This window comes from Ochotona curzoniae, unplaced genomic scaffold (assembly GCF_017591425.1).
Source record: "Ochotona curzoniae isolate NIBS_2020 unplaced genomic scaffold, NIBS_Ocur_1.0 contig_21, whole genome shotgun sequence".
NCBI classification, from domain to species: Eukaryota; Metazoa; Chordata; class Mammalia; order Lagomorpha; family Ochotonidae; genus Ochotona; species Ochotona curzoniae.
Window position 1 is genome coordinate 10,903,131 of NW_024465322.1, and position 25,906 is coordinate 10,929,036.

The window sequence follows — 25,906 nt, forward strand, 5'->3', positions numbered from 1 at the left end:
TGAGGGAGTCCTGAAGTGGCAGCTTAATTGCTCTGACAAGCACCCATCCTGCCCGCCCCCAGCATGTATAAGCCTAGGAAAAGCAGTAGGTTTGTATGGAGTTTCCCAGAAGCTGCTGAGAAACAGGAAGCAGCTCTCCACCTTGCCTTCATTTGAGGCATGGTGTTGCCGAATCCTTGCAGTAGGATTTCACCGAGCGTCTTCTGTGTCATCGTCACTGCACACAGACTAGCACGATTCTAATAATGAACAATGCGGTTGTCCCCTGTTCCCGTGGAGTCTATAGACTGGTGAGGAAGAGGAATAGGTCAGTTAAAACACAGCGAGTGTTACAAAATGGCTAAAATACAAAGGTGTTTCAAAAAATCGAAAATAGAACGTGAAAGTACTTATTCTGGGTCAAAAATTTTGAAATCCATCTATGTAAGAAGTCTTGAAAGAGCTCACAGAAATGGATATTAATGTGAAAACTGTGGATTTCAACTTTTTTTTCACATGAAAGTGTATTTTTGATTCGGTTTTTTACATGCTTTCTTAAAAAGCACTCTAGTGGAAATGGTTTTTAAAAGAGGAATATTGTGATATGGCCAGCGTCTGTCCTGACTTCAGGGAGTCTGGTGTGTAAAAGACTGGGAGGGTGTCGGGCAGTATTGGGCTAGAGAAATACAGGAAATTGATTTTGCATCTCTTGGGACTTGGGGCTGGCAGCGTCTGTAGCCATTTCAGTGCAGTTGCTGGCCGTTCCAATTCAGCCGTGTGGCACAGAGGATGCTGCGAAGCGCTCCTGGTGGAGGCATCCTTGTGGCTTCAGAGTCTAAGTGTTGCTATCAGAGGTGCTGGGTTTTGCTGGCACGAAGAGGCTTAAGCCTTCAGACATCTGCCTCTTGTAATTCTGACTTATAAGGAAAGGGAACAATGAGAAACACGTCATTTCACTTCATTGGAGTTGCTTTTGGGTAAATGGTCTGGCTTCCTATTTGAAAAAAGCAGCCAAACCACCAACCCATCCAATGTTAACAACAGCAATAGAACAACAGCAAAACACCAACAGCCAAAACCAACCAACAAGTAAACAACAAAGCCCAAAAAACCGTAAAAAGTAATTGCTTGGTAGTTACTAAAAGGTGACCTTGGATTGAGTCAACTTTAAAATTTTGTAAGGTAATAGAAAGGTCATATGAGATGAATGAGGAATGTAGAAGAGGAGGGGACAAGGGTTGATTTAGCTGGGTTGTTTATCATTTTGACTTAAACCAACAGAAATTCATTTCCTAGTTAAATTGTTAGAAATAAATTATTCATGGAACAGCCATCTGTGCTCTCAACTGTTAATTTATCCACATAAAAGAAACAATATGTTGTGACAGAAGTCTGTTGGAACAGTGTTTCAAATGTGACTCATATAGCTTTAAAGATTTCCTACACTTTCAAACTTTAATCTCTGTGACAAGAGGTGGTGCCGAGCTTCTGATGCATGAGAATTCAGAAAGACTAGTAATAAAAGTAGGATGCTGTTGCTAAGGAGACAATATATGTTTATAGTTGCTGCTTGAAATTTCTCCATCTGACAAAATGGAGACTGGGGAGGCAGTGTGATTAGAAGAGGAGTAGCTCACATCGATAGAGGCAAGCGGCGATGTTCAGATGACCAGCTGCCCGTATCAGAATGACTGGTTTGGGTCCCAGCTCCTCTGCCTGGTTGCAGCTTCTTGCTAATGTGTGGCCAGCAGGCAGCAAGTGTTTGGGTTCCTGTTGTCTTGTCGGGACCCTACGTGGAGTTCTGGACCCTTGGCTTTTCCTGGCCAAGCCCTGGCTGTTGGAGTCATTTAAGAAGTGAGCCAGAGGATGGGAGCAGTCTCTCTTTTTCTCCCACACTCTCTCTTCCTTTGAAATACAATGGAAATGAATAGTGGAAAAAAAAATTTAAGGAGCGAGGAGAGTCTTCTAGATTCTTACTGTTGAAGGTGTTGGGAGAATTTATGGAATTATGAGATGGCCTAAAGCACCCACCAGATTAGCTCATTAACTCAATGCAAAGCACCTGCCTATGTAGTCATTCTTGGGGTCTTTAGTTTCTCCTGCCACAGACAGTGTGGATGTGTGTGTGTGTTTTCTGATTTTGCTCTCTGTGTAACCTGTCCAGGCTTTCAACATGCTTCTCATGCTGTGAAGCTTGTAATCAGAAAGCCCTCCCTCCCCCAGGGCTCTTCTGCCAATGGGGAATTAATGGGAGGCAGAAAGGATGGTGATTTTAATCTTTGTTGTCACCAAAAATAACCCTGTCTTTAATTATCTAGGGCTCAGTATAGTGGTCGGCAACATGGAAACTTCTATGAGGTATTCTTTCGCAGCAGATTTTTTAGGTTTTGGTCTTTTCTTGGTTACTCCTTCACCCGCTCCCCCCACTCCTGGTCATGCCCCTTCTCTAAATTTCCTCTCATTTCTTCTGAAGAAAAGGATCTATTTGTTATAACCATATCTGGCCTCTCCCATTGTTTATTGGACCCATGTATTTTAGCGGTCCATTTAGCAATATGCTCAGCAGTTTAGGCTGCTAGGGCAGACTAAAACCCGACCTTGACAAGCTCTAGAAGCTTGCAGAGTTGGTTTCTGTGGGGATGGTTTCCAAGCTGTGGTTGATTAGAAGGCCAAGCAAATGGAAACAATTAGTTGCACTAATGTCCTAAGCCCAGGTTTACCACCGAGGAGTGAAGACTGTCGATTCAAAAGCCCATCTGTCCAGGGCTGCTTGTGCTTGCTTGTGTTTGGAAGTGTGTAAGTCAGATTGATTCAGCGATAAGCTTATTTGGATAGTCGACTTCTGCTGCTCAGGACCTTCACGCATATGCTTGTTATGACATCATTGGGAAATGGGGTTTTATCCAGGATACTGTTGCTATTCAACATTCTGCTTTGTGCAAGGAACCTGAAAAAGTTGATGAAAAACAGAATGGAAAGGGATTTTTGATGCCCCAAACACTGACATCCACGCATGCGAGGGGACCTTCAAAAGTTCATTTAAAATGGTCTTATGAAAAATTCTGCATAAATTTCAATTTTTTTTCCTAAAGATAACTTATATTTCATTTTTCATTAGTTTTTTTTTAAGTTCTCCGGCTTATTACATGTGGCAGGATCACGTAATTTGCAAGTGCCAACAGGTTTAAGAATTGTATAATAATGTTGTATAATTGTATAATATGGTTGTGGGGCGGTGTGTGAAGCCTCCACTGTCTGACACTGCATCTCATGTGGGCTATGGTCAGCATCCTGGTGGCGCAGCTTCCCACCCAGCTCTCTGCTCATGGCCTGCGCTGCACTCAGGGCCCCCAGAAGAAGCTCCCGGCTCCAGCCTGCCTCAGTCCCGACTGTTAGGACCATCTGGGGATGAACTGGTGCATGAAGATGGTTTACTCTGTCTCTCACTTTCTCTCCTTAACTCCAACTTTCAAAATAAATAGATTCAATCTTCAAAAAAATTTTGAATCAGCGAGTTAAACATGTACCTTCCAAATGTGTAACTGGACAGGTTTTGACAAAAGCTTGATGTCGGAGGGAGAACGGATCCATTTCCGTGTGAGACTCCTTTCTGTTTTCAGAAAGCACGATGGGAGAATTTTGTTACTAAAATTAAGTTCTTCCCGTAAATACCCTTAGCCTACTTACCCTTTTCTAAATGATGATGCTGTACTTCTTGCATAGAATTTCACAACACACATCTACTTTCATGAGCCTTTTGTGCGTTTTCCCTCTGCTTTTTCTTGCCACACGCAGGTCATTCAGTGATGGATTCTGCTATTTCAAAGCTATCTGCTCAGTTGCCCATCTGATGGTGAGCCTTCCTGCCATTTCTAAGAGGAGAAAATGGAACCTAAGGAGACAGACTGTCGGGTCCTACAAGGGAGTAATGCATCTTCCCTTTCATTGGAAAGATGGACAATGTTAGACTTTCTCTTTGCCTCTCTGTGGGTTATTTGTTCCCATGTACTTGTGTTAGAAGCTCTCTGATGTCTCTAAGGTATGGCTGGCCTTCAGCTTTAGGTATGATCCACAAGGATGTGGGCTTGGGGGTACTAAAATGTGAGTACTGTATTTTTAAGATTTACTCAACTATTTGAATCTCAGTTACAGAGAGCGAAGAAAAGAGAAAAAAGGGGGGGGAGAGAAAGGATAAGAAGGAGAGAGAGAGTGAGCAAGAGAGAGAGACAGATCTTTCATCTGCAGGTTCACTTCCCAAATTGCCACAGTGGCCAGTTCTGGGCCAGGCTGAAGTCAGGAGCCAAGAGCTTCTTCAGGTCTCCCCAGTAGGTGGCAGGGTCAGGCACATGGCTATCTTCTGTGCTTTCCCCAGGCTGTTAGCATGGAGCTGGTTCAGACAGTGGAGCAGACAGAATCCTGTGCCCATACTGGATGCTGATGTCGTAGGCAGAGGCGTGACCCACTACACCAAACGCTGGCCCCAGAAGTGGTTTGTTTTTGTGGCGACAGACATTTCTGTTTTTTAGAGATAGGTATCTTTGACTGGCTCATTAAGACCCCCGGCAGTTGGATTTACGCTCCTACTCTGGGCTTATTTCTGTAGCCATGCAGTGCTCAGGTCGCATTCGGCACCCTGCTGAGCTGCTCCTTTTCAGAGACAGAGATGCCCTCCGTGCACACTCTGATATCCTGGTGTGAACCAGTGTGGCTTGCTGCAGATACAGCTGAATTTGAAGCAAGGTCAATGCCATTCCCTTTGAGGCCCACACTAGTCTCAACCTTGCAGATATATCGTTCATCCAAGACATTTGGTCCTACAGAAGAGGCGCATTCTCCTGTTAGGACCCTGGTGAGTGCACACAGACTTCACCTTGTAAAGGAGACCAGAGCAGCAGCCTTCATGGTGGACAACAGTGCGGCAGGAAGCCACGGTCTTTCCCTCAGCCCAGCATTTGTCAACCTGGAGCTGCTGTCTTGTCCAGGACACGGAATCCCATGTGGAGGTGACGGGAGTCCCCTCAGGGCCAGGCAGATATTTCTGGAGTGGGCGCAGCAGACAGTCTCATTGTTTTGCTGAGAATAGAGAATGGAAATTGCTTTAAGTTATTTCTTTTTTATGAATGAATATTTCAGATCATAGTAATTTAACATTTGTGCAAATTAAGAATTAATCTGAATTTGAAATCATTTTCTGCTCCTACTTAGTTTTCTGTTGTCATTTCTGGCCTCATTACAACTGTGAATATACTTTAAACACTTGGAAATTATTCCTATTTTGTTCTGATGAAAATGCAGATACAACCATTACTGATTCTGAGCTACACTTTAAAAAAATAGAATCTGGCCCAGCCAGACCGGATTGCGTTTGTCAGGTGATTGGTTACCCTGCCATGGGATGTAACTGGAAGATCTTGACATGAAATTGTGGGAAAATTGATTCGGGGACATGACACCTCCTGAGCCTGGCAATGCACCCTGTGCAAACAGGATGACTCCACAATTGGCAACCAGGAACTCAGGATTACCACGTAAAAGCAAACGGGAGTTAAACAGTGGACTAGATGCACAGGCAAACAGGCGCCGTCTGTGTCCTGGGAGTGGTGCTTCTGTTGCCAGGGGAGAGGTGAGTGAGTTCTGGGCTGCGTGCGTTATCCAGTGCGTCCACCAGCAATGACGCACCTGGCAGCTTCGCTCTGGGAAACCTGGGATTGATCCTTCTAGAAGCATCGTAAACAGGAAGGCGTACGTCACCGTCTGCCAGCCTGCTGCACAAAGGAGCACGGTGATGATGAAAGGCTCTCACTCCCTTTTTAATATTTCAAATGGGACAGAAAGAGGGCCCTCAGAATCCAGAGCCCTCTGTTCTCTTCCTGTGTCCAGGCTGATTAAGGATTCTGGAGGGAAAGTCTCCTGGGAGTTCATTGTTTAGAGTCTACAGCAAAAATAGCCTTGGAGAGCTGCTTGCCGGGAGAGGCTTTGCTGTGACCATGGGGATTAATCTTCTTCGTGGGAAAGGAGCTGTTCACAGCAACGCTTCTGCCGCCCTCCACCCCTTTCCCCAAGCAGGAATGGCTCTGTGCCTGTACTGGGGGTGTGCCACGGAGCCACCAGCTGTGGTGGTCTCCAGTGGCTCCACATGGGGTTGCTGACACCTTCCGCTGCCCAGGCTGCCTGTACTGCTCCAGGAAGGTTATCCGTGACCCGGGCTGCCCGGCGTCTTCAGGGCATGCTCTCCTGTGACTTCTGCTGCTGCTGCCCCGGTCGGGCTGTGACAGACAGACTTGTTCACGTCTTCATTGCCGTACGCCTGTATTCAGTCATCATTCGCGGCCCCTCCCTGTGCTCCAGGGTCTTGTACAGGATATAGATGACCCATGAGTGAACTAAAAGGGATGACTGCTGTGGTCCCACAGATGTAACAGACATGTTGGGAGATGTTGGTTTCAGCAGGAATTTCCTGTGGGGTTGCAGATGAGGAACTATATTGACATTTTTCTGACTCTGCAGAAAGCAGCCACAGGCAGCGGAGTGGCCTGGGGCAGACCTGAGCAAGAATGAATTTGAAGTCATTGAAACCAAAGCATTCAAAGTCAGATGCACACCAAAGTGTCTAGGGTTCAAATGTGGCCATGTGGAATTTCTGCTTTAAATGATTTCAAGACACTACACCTAGAAAAATAATAGGAAATTTCGCCTCCTCTCACTGGCTGTGGACCAAGCTCTTTCAAGTGGCTTGAAGTGTCAAAGCTGTGTAGGGGCAGGAAGCTGGAGTGGGGTGGGGAAGGTCCCTGGGCGTGTCCCCGGGCAGGGGGAAGCAGCAGCTGCACCCTCCCACCCTCCCGGCTGGTTGCCGGCTCTGTGGGGCCTCAGTCACACGAAGGTGCTGAGGAAGGAAGCTGGAAGGGCAGGGGACTCACACCTCATCTGTTGAGATGACAAACAGAGGAAATGTCACCTCTCAGATCTTCTCATTTCTGCTCACGTCTTTGGGGCGAGTTGGTCCTCCATATGCAAATACAAGGGGTATAAATAGCACCACTCCTGCCCCTGCCTGATCCAGAGATTAAGATTAGCTCACGCTGGATCTGAGAGGTCAGCGGCAGGACATGGGCTGCTTGTCCATGAAACCAGACACTCAGCAAGCTCCTACAAAAGTATTCAAATGCTGTGTTTCCTGGAGGGAAAGTGTTCTAACCAGGAGCAGGAGGTTCCAGGCAGGAGAATCCTCTGGCTGCAGAAACTGGGCCTGTGGGATGCATGAGGCTAAAAGGAACAGAAGGACAACCTTGCACTTGGAGCATTTTGCTCTGTACTCGGCCATCGTGTTGCTTCTGGGGCAAAGCAGCAGACAGGGCAACTGGAATTTGAGTTTGAATCCGGAGCCCTTCAGCACAGCGTGTGCTCCGTGGGCAGAGATCGAACCATCATGAGAATAAGACACTTGCCTTCCACCTCTCAGTGACTTGTTGTAAGCAGAAAATTAGCTTATGTGGCTTACACCATCCCACCATGACAAAATGAAATGTGGACTGATGGTAACATCAAAGGAGTGACAGCAACCCGGCACTGACATTCACAGCCTCACTCAGGTCAAGTAGCCTTTCCAGGGAGAATCTATTGTTACCTTTATTATTGTTTTTTAGCTTTATTTATCTTTATTGCAAAAGCAAATTGACAGAGAGTAGGAGAGACAGAAACAAAGATGTTCCATCTGCTGGTTCACTCCTCAAATGGTCACAAGGACCAGAGCTGAGCCAATCTGAAGCCAGGAACCAGGACCCTCCTCCAGGTCTCCCTCGTGGGTGCAGGGTCCCAAGGCTTTGGGCCATCCTCTACTGTTTCCCAGGCCACAGGCAGACAAACAGAGAGCTGCAAGGCAAGTGGAGCAACTGGGATATGAACTGGCGCCTACATGGATCCTGGCTCCTTCAGGCAAGGGATTAGCCAATTGAGCCGTGGTGCCAGTCCTGTCACTTTTCTACATGAAGTGGGTAACACGGACCATGAAGCACTGGAGGGACTTGAGCTAAGCCGTCTAGTAAAGATGAAGCCGATTGCTATTAGGCACTATGGTTTAGGAAAAAGGGCAAGGGCACGGCAAGCTTTTTACCCACACCGGAAGAGCAGGACTGGAGGCCTGAGTTCAGGCGCTATGCTGTGTGAGCCAGTCTCTTGGCCAGTCTGACCTTCAGCCTGACCATCAACACACAGGAGCCAGAGGGACACACTGTCAGTGTTTGGTGGGCACTAAACTAGGACATGTGGCAACAGGAGGCGTGGAAGCAGCTCCTGATTGGCTGTTGGGAGGGAGGGCGTACTGGGATGAGAATGGCATTACAAAATCCCACGGATAGGCAGCTCCAGCAATGGCCAGGAACTCCCATGGTCTTGGAGACTAGAACATCAAGGTGCCAACAGAGCGTTTCCATGGAGTCTGAGGAAGCCTCTTCCTCTCTCTGTCCTCCCATGGCCTTGCCTGTGATAGGGACAGCGGGGGATGAGAGAGACACAGAGACATACAGAGAGACAGAGAGACGCACACAGAGGGTCTCGTGTTTCTTATTGTGTCCCCTCATGTTGGATCATGACCTGTTTACCCTAAATTCCCTGTGTAAATATCCTGTCTCCATTAGATACTTGTGTTGGGCATCGGGCCTTTATCCTATGCATTTCGGTGGTACAATTTAGTTCCTAACAGGTGGGAAGCCGAGGAGAGAGGGATAGGGCGGAAGGATGTTTGTAGCAGGTTCCTTAGCCTCCCTCTCAGCTCCGTGCAGTCAGGCGGCAGGGACGTGATCTGCTCGCAACTGTGTGCCTTGCTTTCTCGTTGGCATCTTAGATGTGTCTTCAGATTTCCTCGTTTTGATCCTTGCAGGTGAGCCTGAATTTAAATACATTGGAAACATGCATGGCAATGAGGCCGTTGGGAGGGAGCTGCTCATCTTCCTGGCCCAGTACCTGTGCAATGAGTACCAGAAGGGGAATGAGACCATCGTCAACCTGATCCACAACACCCGCATCCACATCATGCCCTCCCTGAACCCCGACGGGTTCGAGAAGGCGGCGTCCCAGGTGGGTGCGGGCAGGGGCTGTGGTCAGCGTGCGTGTGCAAGGGGTGCTGTGGTCCTGCAGCTCAGTGCTTCCGCAAGGGACTTGGAGAGCAGAAGGGTTAGAGTCCAACTGGCTGGTAAGAGAAGAGTTCGCCCAGGCAAGGGCTCTGACGGCTTCCTCAGTAAGGAGCTCTGTAGCAGTGGCTTGTTTGTGCTGTGACAGGATTCATATTCACTCATCCCCATGCATGACTAGGTATGTTGGCTTTGACAAATGTGCAAGCATGAGAAACACTGCTCTTTATAGCAGGGAATGCCCCGGCTCTGGATGAGTCGGTGTCAGAACGCCCTCTACTGAGCCGACGGAGGAACAGGCGTGGGCCAAGGTGTTAGCACAGTGTATGATGAGAATGTTTTAAAGAGCAGAGAACTAACACATTTAAGCTGTTGTAAAGGCTGGGAGTTAATGGCATTTTAAGAGACGGCCTAAGGTGTGTTCTTGGAGGCCATTGTAGCACAGTTTTCTTCAGTTAGAAACTGTTTCCTTGTTTTATTAGAACACAATCCAGTTTTCATTTTTCAAAGTCAGTATTTTGCATGGATAGCTGGAGTTAAGGCGAACCAGTGACTCAATAGTTTGATATCTAGTCACGGTAGAATTTCAATAAGGAAGTATAATGCTGATATACCTTCCAAGTATATAGGAAGAAAATTCTAGCAACAAAGAAAACAAAGTTATATGATGTTTTAATGTGACAATGCAGACTACAAGACAGATTAGGGAGAGCTTGTAATTGCTGTTTGGCGGCTTATAGATCTTTGTCCCTCATAGGCTAAGCCATCTAGGACTACGTGGCTTCAGTCCATACCGAGTCTTTGATGTACTGCCATCGCAGAACAAAATTCATATTATAAAATTAAACAGAGTACCTTGCAAATTCATGAGACTTCTGTTTTGGACCAAAGTGAAATGAAGCATTTCAGTGGAGCAGGAATTTCTCAAACCATGAAACACTGGCACTTACTTCTGGGGCTTCTCTGACTTCATGAAGACTTTAGGAGGGAGGTGGCCTATTAAAGAATGAATTATTCACGACACATTTGTTCTAAGCTTTTAATTTTATTCAGCTGATTATTTGTTTAAATATTGAAAATGGTTTGCTCTGGTTTAGAGGTAATGAATATTTTACTTAAACCTAAATATAGAATTATGTTATTATTAAGGAAAAGATGCTGAAATGTTTTGACATACATCATTTAAATATTCATTAGCACTTAAAGCAGGATTCATGGAAAATGTTTACAAAGTATCCAAAACGAATGCCTTACTTTGATACCTTCATTCTCCTGTAAGTAAAGTAGTGTAAGTTACATTATGGGAGGATATCAAGTAAATATTTAATCCTAGTAATTTATTTAAAAGGCACTAATAAACATCTCGGATAGGTGTTTACACAATGCTGAGTAACTGGCCATCTTTGTCTATTGTTTCCTCTTCTTTTGCAGCCTGGCGAGCTGAAGGACTGGTTCGTGGGTCGAAGCAATGCCCAGGGGATAGACCTGAACCGGAACTTCCCGGACCTGGATAGGATCGCTTATGTCAACGAGAAAGAAGGGGGTCCCAACAACCACCTGCTGAGAAATCTGAAGAAGATCGTGGATCAGAACGCAAAGGTCAGTGAGGTGTTGGCCTCCCTGGGCAGTGTCCTCTCACCTTCCTCAGCACCTAGGACACGGGTGCTCAGTGGCCACCCCACTGCCCTGCCCTGGGGTCCCATGAAGGACATGGGTGCTCAGTGGCCACCCACCCTGCCCTGCCCTGGGGTCCTCCCAACTTCCTCAGCACCTAGGACACGGGTGCTCAGTGGCCACCCCACTGCCCCACCCTGGGGTCCCATGAAGGACACGGGTGCTCAGCGGCCGCCCACCCTGCCCCTCCATGGGGTCTCTTAAGGGTCACAGGTGTGCAGCAGTCATCTGCCCTGTCCCTCCCTGGGGTCATTTGCTAGGCTGTGGAAGTCAAGGTCAAGGTCTGGCTCAGGGCGGTGAGTCCTGCCCTCTAGAATTGGGCCTGAGGAGGAGCTGGGCTGAGTACAGGGCAGGCGCCCAGGGTAGGCATCTCACCCTCACCAAGGCTTCTCTGTGGCACTTGACACAGTTGAACGCTTTTCTAGAACGTTCTCCAACTTGGAAACTCTCTTTTACCTCTCTACATTTCGATATCTTCATCTGAGATCTGGAGACAGTGGCTGTGTCTCAAGGACTGATTGGTACAGAGACCGACTAAGTGCGTCGGCGCTTGAGGTCAGGAGCTGTAACGCCTCTCCTCTGAATGAAGTTGCTCAGTGCTCCATTAGCTAAAGTGCTTCGGGGTTAGCTGGACACTTACTGGCTCAGCATTTGGTGCCTTCAAGCCAGAATTGTTTTCAGTGGTGTGGAGTAGAAATCGAATCCCTTATGGAAGCAGGGCAGAAGGTCCCTTTTGTGTCATTGCAGCCCCATCTGGGAGCAGGGTTGGGGGAGCACTGCTCAGGGCTTCTCCCAGGTCCCTTTCTGTCATTGCAGCCAGTTCTTGCTCTGGGGTCTCAGCAACTTCTCAACCTGCTCCAGAGTGGGAGCTCAGAAAGTACATTTCTCCATTCTGTTAGATCTCCAGGGTTATTCACAGTTTCCCTTGGCCCCTGGAAGCTGCCAGCTGGCTCACTCCTTAATCCAGCTCTGACGCTCAGTGCAGCCACACTCTGCTGTCTTCCCAGGCTGTAAGCAGGGAGCAAGATGGGAAGTGGAGCACCCAGGACATGAACTGGTGCCCATGTGGGGTGCTGGAGCTGCAGGGGGAGGATTCGGATGTTGCCCATTTCTCTTCTTGAATTTACATCCTGTGAAGTCTTTCTTGGTGTTCTGCCCATGTGCTTGCAGGGCAGTATTGGTTGTTCAAGTGGCTGTGTTCCCATTGAGCCTACACGTGCCTCCCTGTCTGTAGCAACTACAGCCCAGGGTTGAGTCTGACCCCTATGGGCTAAGGGGCTGCAATGAGTAAATGTACCCCAGTCCCACAGATGAATCACGGTTTCTAGAAAGCGTGGACACTGAAAGCAGCTAGAGCCAGTGTTTCGGTGCAGTGGGTTAAACCATTGCCTGTTACGCAGGCATTCTGTGTGGGTACTGCTCTCGCACTAGCAGTTCCACTCCTGATTGCAGCTCCTTGCCAGTGCATCGGGAAAGCAGCTGAAGATGACATAAGTGCATGGGCCCTTGCACCCACCTGGATGTCCCAGATTGAGTTTTTGGCTTCCGCCTGGCCCAACTCTAGCCTTTGCAGCCATTTGGAGAGTAAACCAGCAGATAGAATATTTCTCCTTCTGTCCCTCTCTTTCTTTTAAAAGTAAATAAATATTAAAATAATAATTAAAAAAATGAATAGCTGGGTTGGGACACTGGGTAGGTCCAGAGGAGAGGGAGCCCAAGGTTACTGACTTAACATTTTAAAAACTCTCCTGCCTGTGTTTGGAATTCCTTCCAGAATGGTGGGTTGAGCCAACAGGTGGAAGCTGGCCTGGCACTGGCCTGGCATAGGGCTAGGATCTAACAGAACCTGGGCAGTGAGTGACCCAAACTTCTCTTCCTCCATGTCACAGATTCAGTGCAAAAATCAAAAAATCCTTTGCAGGGAGAGGAAGAGCTGGAAAGGCAGTGGGGTGGGGTGAGAGGTGAGGAGTGTGGCCCTGTGAGGACTTAGTTGACTGGGTGAAGTCCTGCTGCGGGAGCCGAGTCCTCATGCTAACCCCTGGGCTGTCCTCATCCGTGTCCTTGTTTAACCAGCCTATCTTAGGTCTCTGAAAAAGGAAAGCCATTCCTGGCACCCATCAGAGGAGAGTTGCGAAATGAACTCCAGTTGACCAGATGTTTCCTTGGCGACTTTGTGCAAAGGCCATGATTTCCAGCCGGCGCTACCTTCTCCTGCCCCACTTTTGCCAGTACGATACTCACATAATCTTTATAGCAGATATTTTTGAACACCCCTCCTGGGGTCTGCAGTGACACACACACACACACACACACACACACACACACACACCCCTCCTGGGGTCTGCAGTGACACACTCACACACACCTCCTGGGGGCTGCGATAACACACACTCTCACTCATTCACTCACATCTCCAGCTTGCCTCCAGACCAATGCCCTCCAAGCTCCTACAAGCCTCTCAGAGTAGAACTTCCCCTTGCTTTTATTCTGCTGGGTCATTTCCTTATCTGTTCTTGTATTTTGGGCTGGATTGCTTGAAGTCTGCATGGATTAAAATGCATCTCATATTTCATTAAGTTCGCACTTATGTTTAATGGCTACAGTTGTGGAGAAAACTGCATAGGATAAACTTTTGAAAAAAGTTCGTGGAAGACTTGGGGAGCAGATGTTTGTGCTAGCAGTAGGCGCCAGTGCCTCCCGCTGTGGAAGCACCTGAACTGGACAGCTGACTCAGCCTTTTGCTGACATGCCCAAATGTAGCAGCGATGGCTCAGGGGCTGGGTGCCTGCCCCCTGTGTAAGACCTGGCTTGCTGTTTCAGAACGCCAGGCCCCGGTGTTTGTCCAGTCCAAACCTCACTTGGTGCAGGCATTTGGACAGTGAACCAGAGGATGGGAGATCTTTCTTTCTTAAATAAGTGAGCAAAAAATGTTTAAGGTTCATGGAAAGGTAGAATTAAAAGACATGTTTTTAAAATTCATGCACAGTTTTCATGATAAGCGTTTTTATAAGGATTTTGAATATTTCTCCTGTAGTTCTAGTTTATTTTGGAAGCCAGGACCATCTAATGATTGAGCTTAATATTTGAACTACATTAACAGTCTTTAAGTGGAAGTGTGAAATTAATTAGCGAATTCATTTTATTGTGAGGCAGAGGCAAACACAGTCTGAGATCTTTCATTCTCTGGTTCAACCCTCCAATGGCCTCAACAGCTGGGGCTGGGCTAGCCCAGTGCTGGAATCTGGCCAAGTCAGTCTGGATCTCCCACTTAGTCAGGGAACTAAGTCCTTGAACCCCGCAGGGTGCACGTTAGCAGGGGTTCGAGCTGAGGCTTGAATACAGGTGCCTGGGCACTGGCTCTGTCCTTTGGTTGCCTGGGCACTGGGTCTGTCCTTCGGCTGCCTGGGCACTGGCTCTGTCCTTCAGATGCCTGGGCACTGGGTCTGTCCTTCAGATGCCTGGGCACTGGATGTGTCCTTCAGATGCCTGGGCACTGGGTCTGTCCTTTGGCTGTCTGGGCACTGGATGTGTCCTTCAGACGCCTGGGCACTGGGTCTGTCCTTCAGACGCCTGGGCACTGGATGTGTCCTTCAGACGCCTGGGCACTGGATGTGTCCTTCAGATGCCTGGGCACTGGGTCTGTCCTTTGGCTGTCTGGGCACTGGATGTGTCCTTCAGACGCCTGGGCACTGGGTCTGTCCTTCAGACGCCTGGGCACTGGATGTGTCCTTCAGATGCCTGGGCACTGGATGTGTCCTTCAGACGCCTGGGCACTGGGTCTGTCCTTCGGCTGCCTGGGCACTGGGTCTGTCCTCTGGCTACCGGGCACTGGCTCTGTCCTTCGGCTGCCCGGGCACTGGGTCTGTCCTTCAGACGCCTGGGCACTGGGTCTGTCCTTCAGATGCCTGGGCACTGGGTCCTTCAAACGCTGTTCCAAGGACAGACCTGAGTTGCTTTGAAGCTCTACTGGGGGTTGATTTTTGGGGTATTCGAATGTCTGCTCTGTGGACCACGGAAATATAAGGTGTCTCCAAAAGTCCTTCAGGGAGTAAAGCTGTAATTGTAATTTTCTTCTTTGTGCTTTCTTTCTTCTCTGTCCTGAAATTTCTCAGTGATTGGCATGTTGCTTTTCAATTTGCAAGGAGACAAAAGATCACCATCCACAAAACCTGTGAAGAAATCGAAATGTTTTAGGAATTAAAAAAAATTAATATACATCTAAGACAGATATAAGAGGTGCTGCTCGCAGGAAGCTTTCCTCCAATGGAAGCAACCACAAAGTGGTTCAAGTAGAGGCCATTTCCAGCTTTGCATTTTCCTTGACCTTCCTGAGTCTTTTCTGATATGAGGTCACACCAGTGACTGTCCGAGTCTTAACCCTCTCCTCTCCGATGTCTCCTGCAGCTTGCTCCCGAGACCAAGGCGGTCATCCACTGGATCATGGACACCCCTTTTGTGCTCTCTGCCAATCTCCATGGAGGCGACCTTGTGGCCAACTACCCCTATGATGAGACCAGGAGTGGTAGGTGCTCTTCCTGCTCTCTGACGAGCTCATGGCTTGCAGTGTGCACACGAGGAGGATTTCTGTGACTTTCCTTTAAGGAACGGGTCCTTAAGTGATTTGGACTGTAGAAACATGCGTGTCCAACAGGAAAACGCTCCGAGAGTTTCCTTTGGCACTCACATATCTGGTAATAAAAGAATACAGCATTTTTGTTTTAGGTTTAGATGAGGAGAAACATATATATTATCAAGTGTATATTTTAAAAAGTACTTGGGGGCAGGGGAAGGGGTAATGAGCAGAGAAGGGATGGAGGAGGTTGGTGGTGGCGGGCAGCACGTCTGTTTCACTGACTCAGTCTCTGCGTGCTTGCAGAAGTTGGGTGGGTGGCTGGGCAGGGTCAGGAGCCAGGTGTGCAGGGCAGGTCTTCCATGGGGGTGGGCCGGAGCCCCCGATCTCCCAAGGGTCTTCATCAGTAGGAAGCTGGAGTAGGGAGTCAGAGCCGAGCTGGACTCAGACATCCCAATGAATGTTTTAACTGCTAGGCTCAGTGCCCAACCCCAGAAACATGACAGTGACCACTTTGCAAGACAGAAGAAGAAAGCAGAAGTCATAGGCTTGGGTTGCTGCTGGGACGCTGCTAAAATGAAGCAGCTGTGCGAGTGACGTGGCTCTGACTTAAAGATGGTGGTGGGTTCTTGGAGCCTGAGCAGAGCTCCTGTGACCTCCTTGTGTCCCTCTTGCTCTCGAATTGTGAAAACTCTTTCCAGCAGTGCCAGGAAGGCCAGGTGGTGTTTGGCTTTCTCAGTTTTAGTTGAACTTCAGGCAAGGTAAGGTTGAATTGGCTAGCTTCAGCTTCCTTTTTTTCTAGTACCAGGAAGTGTTTTGCTTTGTGTCCAGTCTTGGGGCCTGTAAATTTGCTAGCTGAACACAGGGTGGTACTTTTAGATGTTGGAGACATTGCGATTATTTCACCAGGAAAGGCTGGTGAAATAAATTTGTTACATAAACTTAGAAATTTTGTGGTTTGTCAGTAGCCGGGAAGCTGTAGGCCTGGAATGGAAGGGGAACTCCAACAACTTCATGGAAAAATGCACTGGAAAGATAAGTCTGTTTTAGTGAAAAGAAATCTGGAAATCTATGCATAGTTTTCACATGACACAATTTTCAGGAACTTTTTGACGTCTCCTGCTGTTTTATAGTAGGTGAATATAAACACAAGGCATAAAATTGGTATTTATTTCTTGAATGCACATGGCTTTTAACAAATTTTCAGTAGAATATTGGATAGCATGTAGCTGGAAAAATATGCATCAGTGAAAGCTCAACATGGAATACTCTGGAAAACAAGCAGGGCGCTTTGGTCTGTGCTGAGTTCTCGACTCTTGAGGTTTGTTTTCTAGGAAGTGCTCACGAGTACAGCTCCTGTCCAGACGATGCCATTTTCCAAAGCCTGGCGCGGGCCTACTCTTCTTTTAACCCCGTCATGTCTGACCCCAACCGGCCACCGTGTCGCAAGAATGATGACGACAGCAGCTTTGTGGAAGGAACGACCAATGGTGGTGCCTGGTATAGTGTACCTGGTGGTGAGTTTCTGTTTTGTGCTTTGTTTAGGTCAGAGTTATTCAGTTACTGTTGCGAAGGATTTACATTTAGAAACCTTTCCTCCTCTCCATAGAGTAAGAAGTGGGTTGAATATACAATTTTTATGTTCAAGTTAATGTTATATGTCAATGATTCAAAGACATAGTTTTGTTTTCAGGGATTTGTTTTTTTTTCAAAGGCAGAAGTACAGGGAGGGGTCGTGGGAGAGAGATCGTCCATTCACTGGTTCACTCCCCAGATGGCCCCAACAGGCAGGGCTTGGTCAGGCTGAAGCCAGGAAGGAGCTTCTTCTGGGTCTGCCACGTGGATGCAGAGGCCCAAGCACTTGAGCCATCCTCCAGTGCTCTCCCAGGAGCGTTAAACAGGGAGCTGGATTGGAAGTGGCGCACCCAGGGCTTGATCTGGTGTCTGTTTGGAATGCCGGCGTCAAAGGCTGCAGCTTATTCACTGTGCCGCAATACTGGCTCTGATTTGTAAAATTTAGATGTGAATTGAAAACAAACTAAAGACATGCATTGGAATAATATAAATTACATATTGTTAACAATCCTGCCTGTCAAATTAGGGTCTTAGAGAATAAAATAGCATCTTTGTAGATTTTTTTTTTGCACTAAAATAAACTTACCTTTTAATTCCATCTTTCCATACAATTTTGAAATACTCATACTTCTCCACTAAGAAGAAAAAGTGAAATGTAGTGGAGGATGGTCCAAGATACTGGCATTTTTTTCCTTTTCATTATCTAAAATAAACCGAGCTGGGAACAGAGGGAGGCTCTGGCACCAAATGGTAACGGAGACATGTTTACTATGCTTAATTTGGTTGACTTTTCTCTAAGAGAATTAGCTTCCTAATGTTTCTTTCTGATGTGTGTGACAGAGAGAGAGAGAGAATATTCTGTGTACTGTTTCATTTCCCCAAATCCAGCAGTGGCTGGCGCTGAGTCAGGCCCAAGCCAGCGGCTGTGAGCTCAGGCCCAGTCTCCCACGAGGGTAGCATGTGTTTGAGGTGTTACCTGCTAACCCCCAGGGTATACATTAGCAAGAAGCTGGGATCAGAAATGGAGCCCATTCTCAAACCCAGGCACGCCAGTAGGGGCTGTGAGCATCCTAAATATTGTCTTTATCCCTGGGCCAAGTACCCATCTCTCCATGACCTCTGAGGAACCTCTGTCCAGTCCTTCTTACTGTCTTTCTTAAAGCCCATTTCAGAAATGGAGAATGTGGGTGATGGCTGCATTGGCAACACGTTAAGCTAGATTTGTGTCCAGGAATGCCAGTGAGTTGGTGTTTTCAGGGTGTAACTGTCTCCCTGCTTGTTTTCCAAGCCTTTGCGGTAGGGATTGGAAGCTCCCACCACTTGGTGCTCTCACTGCATCAGAGTGGACTGTGTAGAGTTCTGATCACCGCGGGTGTAGTGTTTGATTTTCCATCGGATGCTTTGGCAGGCATGCAAGACTTCAACTACCTCAGCAGCAACTGTTTTGAGATCACCGTGGAACTCAGCTGTGACAAGTTCCCCCCGGAAGAGACTCTCAAGAGCTACTGGCAGGATAACAAGGACTCCCTCATTAGTTACATTGAGCAGGTAAGCACAGGCAAGGCAAGCGCCAGGAGCATCTGGTTCTGAAGGGCGGTATCTCTCTCATCAGATGTGGCCAGTCCGGGGCGGCCAGAGTCAGAACATGAAACACAGGGGTCGGCCTTGGGTCACTTGGGCTTCCCTTTGTTGTAGCTGTTGTGGCTCATGACTGTTGTCTGAGAGAAGCTACTTTGGGGAGTTGTGGAGAAGACAGAATCCTGCTTCCATTTGTATTATTCCAAGCAGGGGCAAGCCCGGCAACATTCCTCTTTCTTGAACACATTCAGTGTGAGACATCCCAGCAGGCCAAGCAAGGGCAGGGTGAATGAGGCATGCAGGGCACACAGTGTAAGGAACAGTTCATTCTCAAGGTCATGCAGAAAAGCCAACCTTGTTAGGAACTCTCTAGAAGGTCTTCTTTGAGGAAGGTTGTGTTGAGATGGATTTTCAAACATCAAGATTAACTGAAAAACACATTTTGGGAGCAGAAGAAAGATGGAGATTTTTGTTGCATTCTCTCCTCACACATCCAATAGTATCTCCTAAATACAATGGTTTTTATTTTGTTTGCACTCTGTGGGGGAGGCCAGGGAGTAAGTGACCGCTCTCCGGAAAGCTTTGTGTCACTGGGGTCAGAACGGTGAGTCCTGATGATGAGCGGAGTTGGTAAGTACTAAAGTGAAGGTTAAAGAGGGTCGTGGGAGTTCACGGACATGTCCTGACGCTCCACTGTAAGATTGACTGTAGCTGATGTCCACAAGGTGATTAGATGATTAGAAAGCAGATTCACCAGCTCTGTGAGCTTCCTCTGGAGACACAATGCGATAAAGCTAAACGCAGATTTGTGTCCCTAGGAAAGGACATCAGCTTGGGCAGGTTTATGGCAGCTGGTGGGCAAGCTTCCAGTCCTTCCGTTATGCCAACTCATGTGGAGATACACTGGAAGGGGGTAAGGTGCTAGAGCACTGTTACAGCCACTTGGAGAGAGATTTCTTTGCCTGGGATCCACATGTCCTACCCTGAAATGGAGTTTATGTACAAGATGTGTTGAAACAGACTGGTGTCTATAATGGACGGGCATATACAGCTCACACCATCGTGTGTGCGTTTCTGTAGGGAATCAAAGGGTGCCGAGAAGTCAGTGCAGACGGCCGGAAGTTCTGCTTTGATCCTGTGGTTTTGACAATGGTGGTGATTAGTAATTTAACACTTGGGCTTCTGCTCCACTCAGGGACTATTGGGCGTCTCATGGGAAACATGATTAGCGGAGATAATTCTACAGTCGGTTGAGAAGAAATCTCTTGCAGAGCTTTGAGGGGATGTGTGGCGAATGGAGAGCTGAAGAGCTCATTAAAGCAAGTGGAGTGCTCGGGAGAAGAGCAAGATTCTGAACATTCTCAGGGGCCTCTCAGGAATGGTCTTTCTAGGGCCAGGTTGAATGAGAAATGATGCGAGGATTTGGTTTAATGACCATCTGATACTCCAGTACTTTAAAACATTTAAGGGTATTACCTTCTCTTCCCGCCCCCCCAAAAAAGCTGTTTTGGTAATTTTTATTGCAATAACTAATTGCTGACTGGAGCCTAATTCAAGATTACTCTCAACAGCAAGTCTTCCATTTTCTTTTGAAATGAGTACACTGTTTAGTTTTGAAGTCCATTGATCTTTCGTATCGTTTCCAGCCACTATATTGTTAATGTGTTTAATGCGATCACATTGTACTTCTTTTATTTCTCCCAGAATCAATCGAAAGTGCTGCACTATTTTTAAGGGACAGTGACCCAATGTTACAAGTGTGTAAAGGAGGAAGGGAGTGAAATATGCTAAAACTAGGACATTACAAACATGAAGGACTTTATTTACTGTAAACCCAGAAAGTGCTTCAGATTCTTCCCGTGACTCAGGAGATGTGGATTGGCAGGAGGTTAGCGCTCGTTTGTCTGTTTGAGAAAAAGTGGAGAACAGGGTACCCCAAGCACGCCGTGGCCTTCCGATTGTATTTAATTCTTGAGCCTTGGGAACCTGCAGTATTTTGTTAGAAAATAAGGAGCTGATTGATATGAAACATTTGAAAGGGCACTTCACAGGAATGTTTTGTTTGTTCTTGATTTTGATAGATCCACCGAGGAGTTAAGGGATTTGTCCGAGACCTTCAAGGCAACCCCATTGCCAATGCAACCATCTCCGTGGAAGGAATAGACCATGATGTCACGTCCGGTGAGTGCCCTGCCTCTCGTACAGAAGCAGACGTCTTATTGTCATAATTACACGCTGTTCCAAGCACAGCGATGAAATCCTCCTGGTTCCCAGCTTTGACCTAGGCAGGTTCTGTCAGCAGGAGTGGGTCCGGCACAGTGAGACTGTGGGTGGCTGCTGCACCTCCAAGTCCTCACTGTCTCTCCCCAGAGCCACTTTGGCAGCCACCGAGGACAGATTCCTTCTGGCTGCTCCGGCAAGAGAAGAAGAGCTAGCTGGAGTCAGAATGCTAGCATCTTCCTAGTTTGTTAAGAAACACCCACAAGCTGGAAAGTGCACAGTAAGGGGAGGGAAGAAGGTAACTGCCAGTGTGCAGTGTCGGGGGATTCTCATTCATTGCCTTGTTTAATCCATATCACAGATGTGGAGTTATTGGAGGTGAAACCCAGTGTTGGAGGACTGAAGTTTGACTTGATTTAAAGCCACATTTCTAGTTTACCAGTTGGGGGAAAATAGTCTGTTGTTGTTGACACTTTTTCCTACCTGTTATTAAACTCCCATCAACTTCCATTTGGATTAATGGTCATTTGTGGGTACCTTTGCAACAACATTTTTTTTTAAAGATTATTTTTATTGCAAAGTCAGATATACAGAGAGAAGGAGAGTCAGAGAGAAAGATCTTCCATCCGATGATTGACTCCCCAAGTGACCGCAAGGGTCAGAGCCTGTCAATCTGAAGCCAGGAGTCAGGAGCCTCTTTTGGGTCTCCCATGCGGGTGCAAGGTCCCAAGGCTTTGGACCATCCTTGACTGCTTTCCCAGGCCACAAGCAGGGAGCTGGATTGGAAGTGGGGCTGCTGGGATGCGAACTGGTGCCCATACGGGATCCCAGCGTATGCAAGAAAAGGACTTTATCCTTAGGTTACTGTGCTGGGTCCAACTTTTTGTTTTAGTCATTTAATTTTCATACTATTGCTACATCTTATATGTAATTAACCTTAACTTCCCAGCCCAGTCTGTATCACTACAGTTTTTAATCTTTACATTTACTGCTTGATTGTTTTTAAATCTTTAGCATCTGTCCCCTCGAGTGTCATTTATTTACACATCCAGCAGATAACACCCCAAGGGCAGTATGTCTCTAGAAGCTGGGTCACGGTGTGGCTTCCCTTCGCTCTCAGGGATGGGGAACCCTAACATGGTACCCTCCTGCTGTTAGCCGTGGGATGCCATGCAAACATCATTTTCCCTATATCCTGAAATCTGAGAATTGGGCTCTAGGATGCTCCCGCTTCAAGGTGGGACAAGCAGTGGTCTCAAAGGTGAGAGGAAATAAGAAATTGTCCTGGGAGTCCTGGGGCGTTTCTGGATGGAGGGGGTGATGAGGAATGCCAAGGAAGAGGGGCTTGGAGAATGGGAGAGTGGAGTTGGCAGAGCTGTTGTCTCTTTAATTTGTGTTCCAGGGCCTTGCCTCCCTGGAGGTGAGAATCCAAAGCAGAGGCATCAAGACAGTCCGTACCTAGAGGAGGATTACATAAAAGAGGGAAAATACCTTTACGCATGAGTGCGGAAAGATGCCTGTGAGGGAGAAGGGGAGGTGGCCAGAGATGGGCCCTGAGCACGTAAGGATCAAAAGAAGGACATTTCCACCGTGTCAGCGTCATTTAGGGAGTGATGCCCTGACTGACTATGCTAACAAGGCTTTCAGGAAGTCTCCATGTGCAGCACCTGCTTCCTGGTCCCAGTTGTAACTGGCACATCATGGGAAAGTGAGCATGCTGGGTCGATGCGTAGGGCAGTGGAGTCACAGTGCAGGGCTCTGCAGAAATCAGGAGACCACTCTTCCTAACTCCTGCCTCGTCCCGGTGGCAGTGCGGAGGGCTGGGACAGGACCTGGTTCAACCCTCTGCTGTGCGTGACTTCTGGCAGCTGCAGCGCCACCCTGAAGGGTGGGAGGGCCCAGAGCTCCAGGCTCCACCCCAGCCAGGGAATCCAGGTTTTCCAGGTGGTGGCTCTCCAGCTAAGTGTGAGGATCCTTGATGGAGGAAAACAACAGATTGAAAATAGCTCAGGAAACCAACCTACTCTAAGTCTTTAGGAATCTGAGTTTCTGTTTCCCTCAGGGGGCTCTGATGAGGCTGCCCTGCGGCTACACTCTCAGTTTACCTGACAGGAATTAAGACAATGTCCTCCCTGCTGGGAGACTCCTTATCGTCCTTATCTCGTGATTAGGAGATTTAGAAGAGTTAGAGAACTTAGCAGTGGTGTGTGCAAAGTAGCTGTAGGAAATGAGGTGGGTGCCAGGAGCGCCATCCCCTTTGCAATGCAAAACTTTAAATTCCCCAGCGGGATTTTTTTCAAACTGGGGATCCAAGTTAAACTGAGCGAAGACAGGTGTTTCTCAGACGGCACAAGTGCACATATATGCCTCGTGATTTGTTCTCCTGCAGCAAAAGATGGTGACTACTGGAGACTGCTGGTACCTGGGAACTATAAACTGACGGCCTCCGCTCCCGGCTACTTGGCAACCACCAAGAAAGTGGCAGTTCCCTACAGCCCTGCTGTTGGGGTGAGTAACCGCAGCTCAGTGCAGTGACAGCCAGTGAACCGTGTGCTTGCAGGCGCACTTCAGTGACATGGTTACCACTGGAGTGACTTCATCCTGCTCATTAGATGAGAAAACAGATTTGCTCAAAGGTGATTCGCTCAAACGTCTCACTGAATGGTTTATCACCAATGATACCATACTCAGTTTCTGAAGAAAATGGCATTAAAAAATGACAATTTCATTTGCTAGCCTTGATTTCAATCTATGTAAAATTCTGTTTATCTGTTTACCTCCAGTGCCTAGCACAATGCCTTACTCACCAAGTGCTGAAAAAAATAAATGATGCCCCTTAGACAGTTTTGGACTTTGGTTAAACATTAGTCAAGCATGTGCTATCAGCAAGGCTCCTATGCTGAGCGCTGTCACAACCTCTGTCTTCTAGCAGATACCATCGATGTTGCCGATGTTGCTAGGAGGGTGATGGTGATGAGACCAAAACTTCAACCCCTGCAGTCCCTGGGTCTGTGGGTTAGCCTGCAGTATTTCCATTCCAAAGGCTTACTTGAGATAAATGTGTTGAAATACAAACTCTTGATTTTACAAACAAAATATACTGAATTTTTAACTCGAGCTTTGGTTTTGGCTGTGTGTACATAGTATTAGGTTGTATATATATTAAAATCAGAAGGCACATTTTGGCAAGTGAAACTTGGACTTGCCCCAGGGGCAGGCTTGCCTTCATTCTAAGATGTGTAATCCTATACCCAAAACAACCTGGGTGCGGATGGCCACATTCAGCAAGGCTCCGTGTCCTTTGAAATGGGGGTGCTGGGGAGGCGTGGGGTCGAGTGCTGTGGATTTTGAACAGCTTTTGTGCAGGAGTGAGTAGATGCTGCTAGTTCTGACCAAGCTCCCACGTGACAAGGACAGTGGTCTGGAGCTCAGTGTGTTCAATTCTTTAAGAAAGCGGAGGTTTTGGATGCCATGCAACCCATGGCACAGGATTCTGTCATGTGTCTCCAGCCAGTAGCAGGAAGTTCAAGGCAGAAGGTTAACTCCAAGTGACATCTTTTTTTCTTTATAAATTTATGTACATAACGTGAATAAATGTTACGTGTTTAAATGCAGGTGTAGTTGCACAGTGACATTTCTATTTCTTTGAGAAGTTTTCACGGTGGTGAGTGGCACCTCTTAGTGAAGGAAAAAGACTGGGGCAGGAGAATTTGTTCAACTACACGTGTCTTGAAAGCAATTCAGTCGAAGCACATTTCAAACAGAGTAACTTTTATCCCCCGCCCCCCCGGGCATATCTTTTGTTCATTTAAAAAAAATTTTTTTTAAGGATCTACTTTACTTCAGGTGACTGGCTTGAACTTGGTGTGTACACCCTGAAATGTAATTTTAAAAATCTCTGTTTTTTAAATCTTTGTGTTAAATTACATATGCAGCTTGATAAAAATAAGGTCTTGATTTTCCTCCCTTAGGTTGATTTTGAACTGGAGTCATTTTCAGAAAGGAAAGAAGAGGAGAAGGAGGAGTTGATGGAGTGGTGGAAAATGATGTCAGAAGCTTTGAATTTTTAGCCCGGCTTCTCTTCAGCTGCTTTAATGTGTCTGTATAACGTAGTGTGATGCAATGTGGCCGTATTATCCCAGGGTTTGTGCAGTTACTATTTAATATTGATTCATTTTTATTCATTTAAATATTAAGCAATATCACTTAAGTAGATGCTTAGGCAAAACTATATGGACCTTATTTCATACTCTCCTATGTAGTATTTGCTTTCCAACATATCCTATAGGAAGGAATGTAGAAAAGCTCATGTGATCTTGCCGTCTTAGAGAAATGCAATATTCTAGGTGTTATTTACAATACAGTACTTTTTGAATAATTCCAGCTTTTAAAAGCTAGTAGACTTCTTCTCATGTAATTGGTAAGCATGTCACATGATGAATGCCGTTGGAAAGCCAGTAGCCGTTGCCTGGAGCTGGCACCTGCTGCTAGACTTGATCAGTTCAGTGTAAGTTCCCGTTTGCCTCTTGTGCTGCCTAGCCACATACGCATGATTATGTGAGTGCATTTTTGAGAGAAAGGAAATCACACATGTTTACTAAGAAGCTTAGTGAAAGGGTGAAAGCTGCCTTGTTTGAACAAACAGGAGCAATACTGCAATGCCCTCCAGCCTGTCAGCATTACTGAAGACTGGAGGGTTTTCTCTTGGTTGTAGATTGATGCAAAGTTGCATTCTGTATGAATAAAGGTTATAAAAGACTCTCCCTCGTGTACCTTCTGATTCTCGGTGGCTTTGGAACCGCAGCTGTGCCCTCACAGCGAACGCCACCTTCTCCCCTTCACCGTGGCTTCTCATTTGTTCATCTCATTGTACAAGGCAGGCACCTCGCAATGCCTGGCTGCTTGTAGGCTCTGTGTACAGCACGCTGGACGAGAGCTGCTGATTCTAAACTCTTCCAGGCTTGTGGTGGACTTAACTTGAAATACACACAAATTGATATATAATTAATGCATTCTGATGAATAAATAAATAAGAAAGAGAAGAGTTTGGAGAGGAAAATACCAGAAATGTCGTGGATAAAGAGTCAGGGATGGCTTTTTTGATGCATGCAAGCACAGACTTAAAATATGAACAGCTGAGCTGAGCAATGTGTCTGCACGTGCAAGTGTGTGTGGGTGTTGGTGT

General features: G+C 47.0%; 1 protein-coding gene across 2 annotated transcripts in view; it reads left to right on the plus strand.

Moving 5' to 3' along the window:
* CPE (carboxypeptidase E) overlaps positions 1–25,477 on the plus strand; it is a 51,395-nt gene extending 25,918 nt beyond the window's left edge. The window contains exons 2-9 of one of the 2 annotated variants that reach the window (XM_040971366.1): positions 8,855–9,051; positions 10,536–10,703; positions 15,183–15,304; positions 16,687–16,865; positions 18,332–18,471; positions 20,583–20,682; positions 23,111–23,229; positions 24,693–25,477. In XM_040971366.1, coding sequence (XP_040827300.1) covers positions 8,855–9,051; positions 10,536–10,703; positions 15,183–15,304; positions 16,687–16,865; positions 18,332–18,471; positions 20,583–20,682; positions 23,111–23,229; positions 24,693–24,791 — 1,124 coding nt within the window. In that variant the 3' untranslated portion in view covers positions 24,792–25,477. Of the gene's footprint in view, positions 1–8,854; positions 9,052–10,535; positions 10,704–15,182; positions 15,305–16,682; positions 16,866–18,331; positions 18,472–20,582; positions 20,683–23,110; positions 23,230–24,692 lie in introns of both variants that reach the window. The other variant, XM_040971365.1, reaches the window with a different exon arrangement.
* The last annotated feature ends 429 nt before the right edge of the window (positions 25,478–25,906 follow it).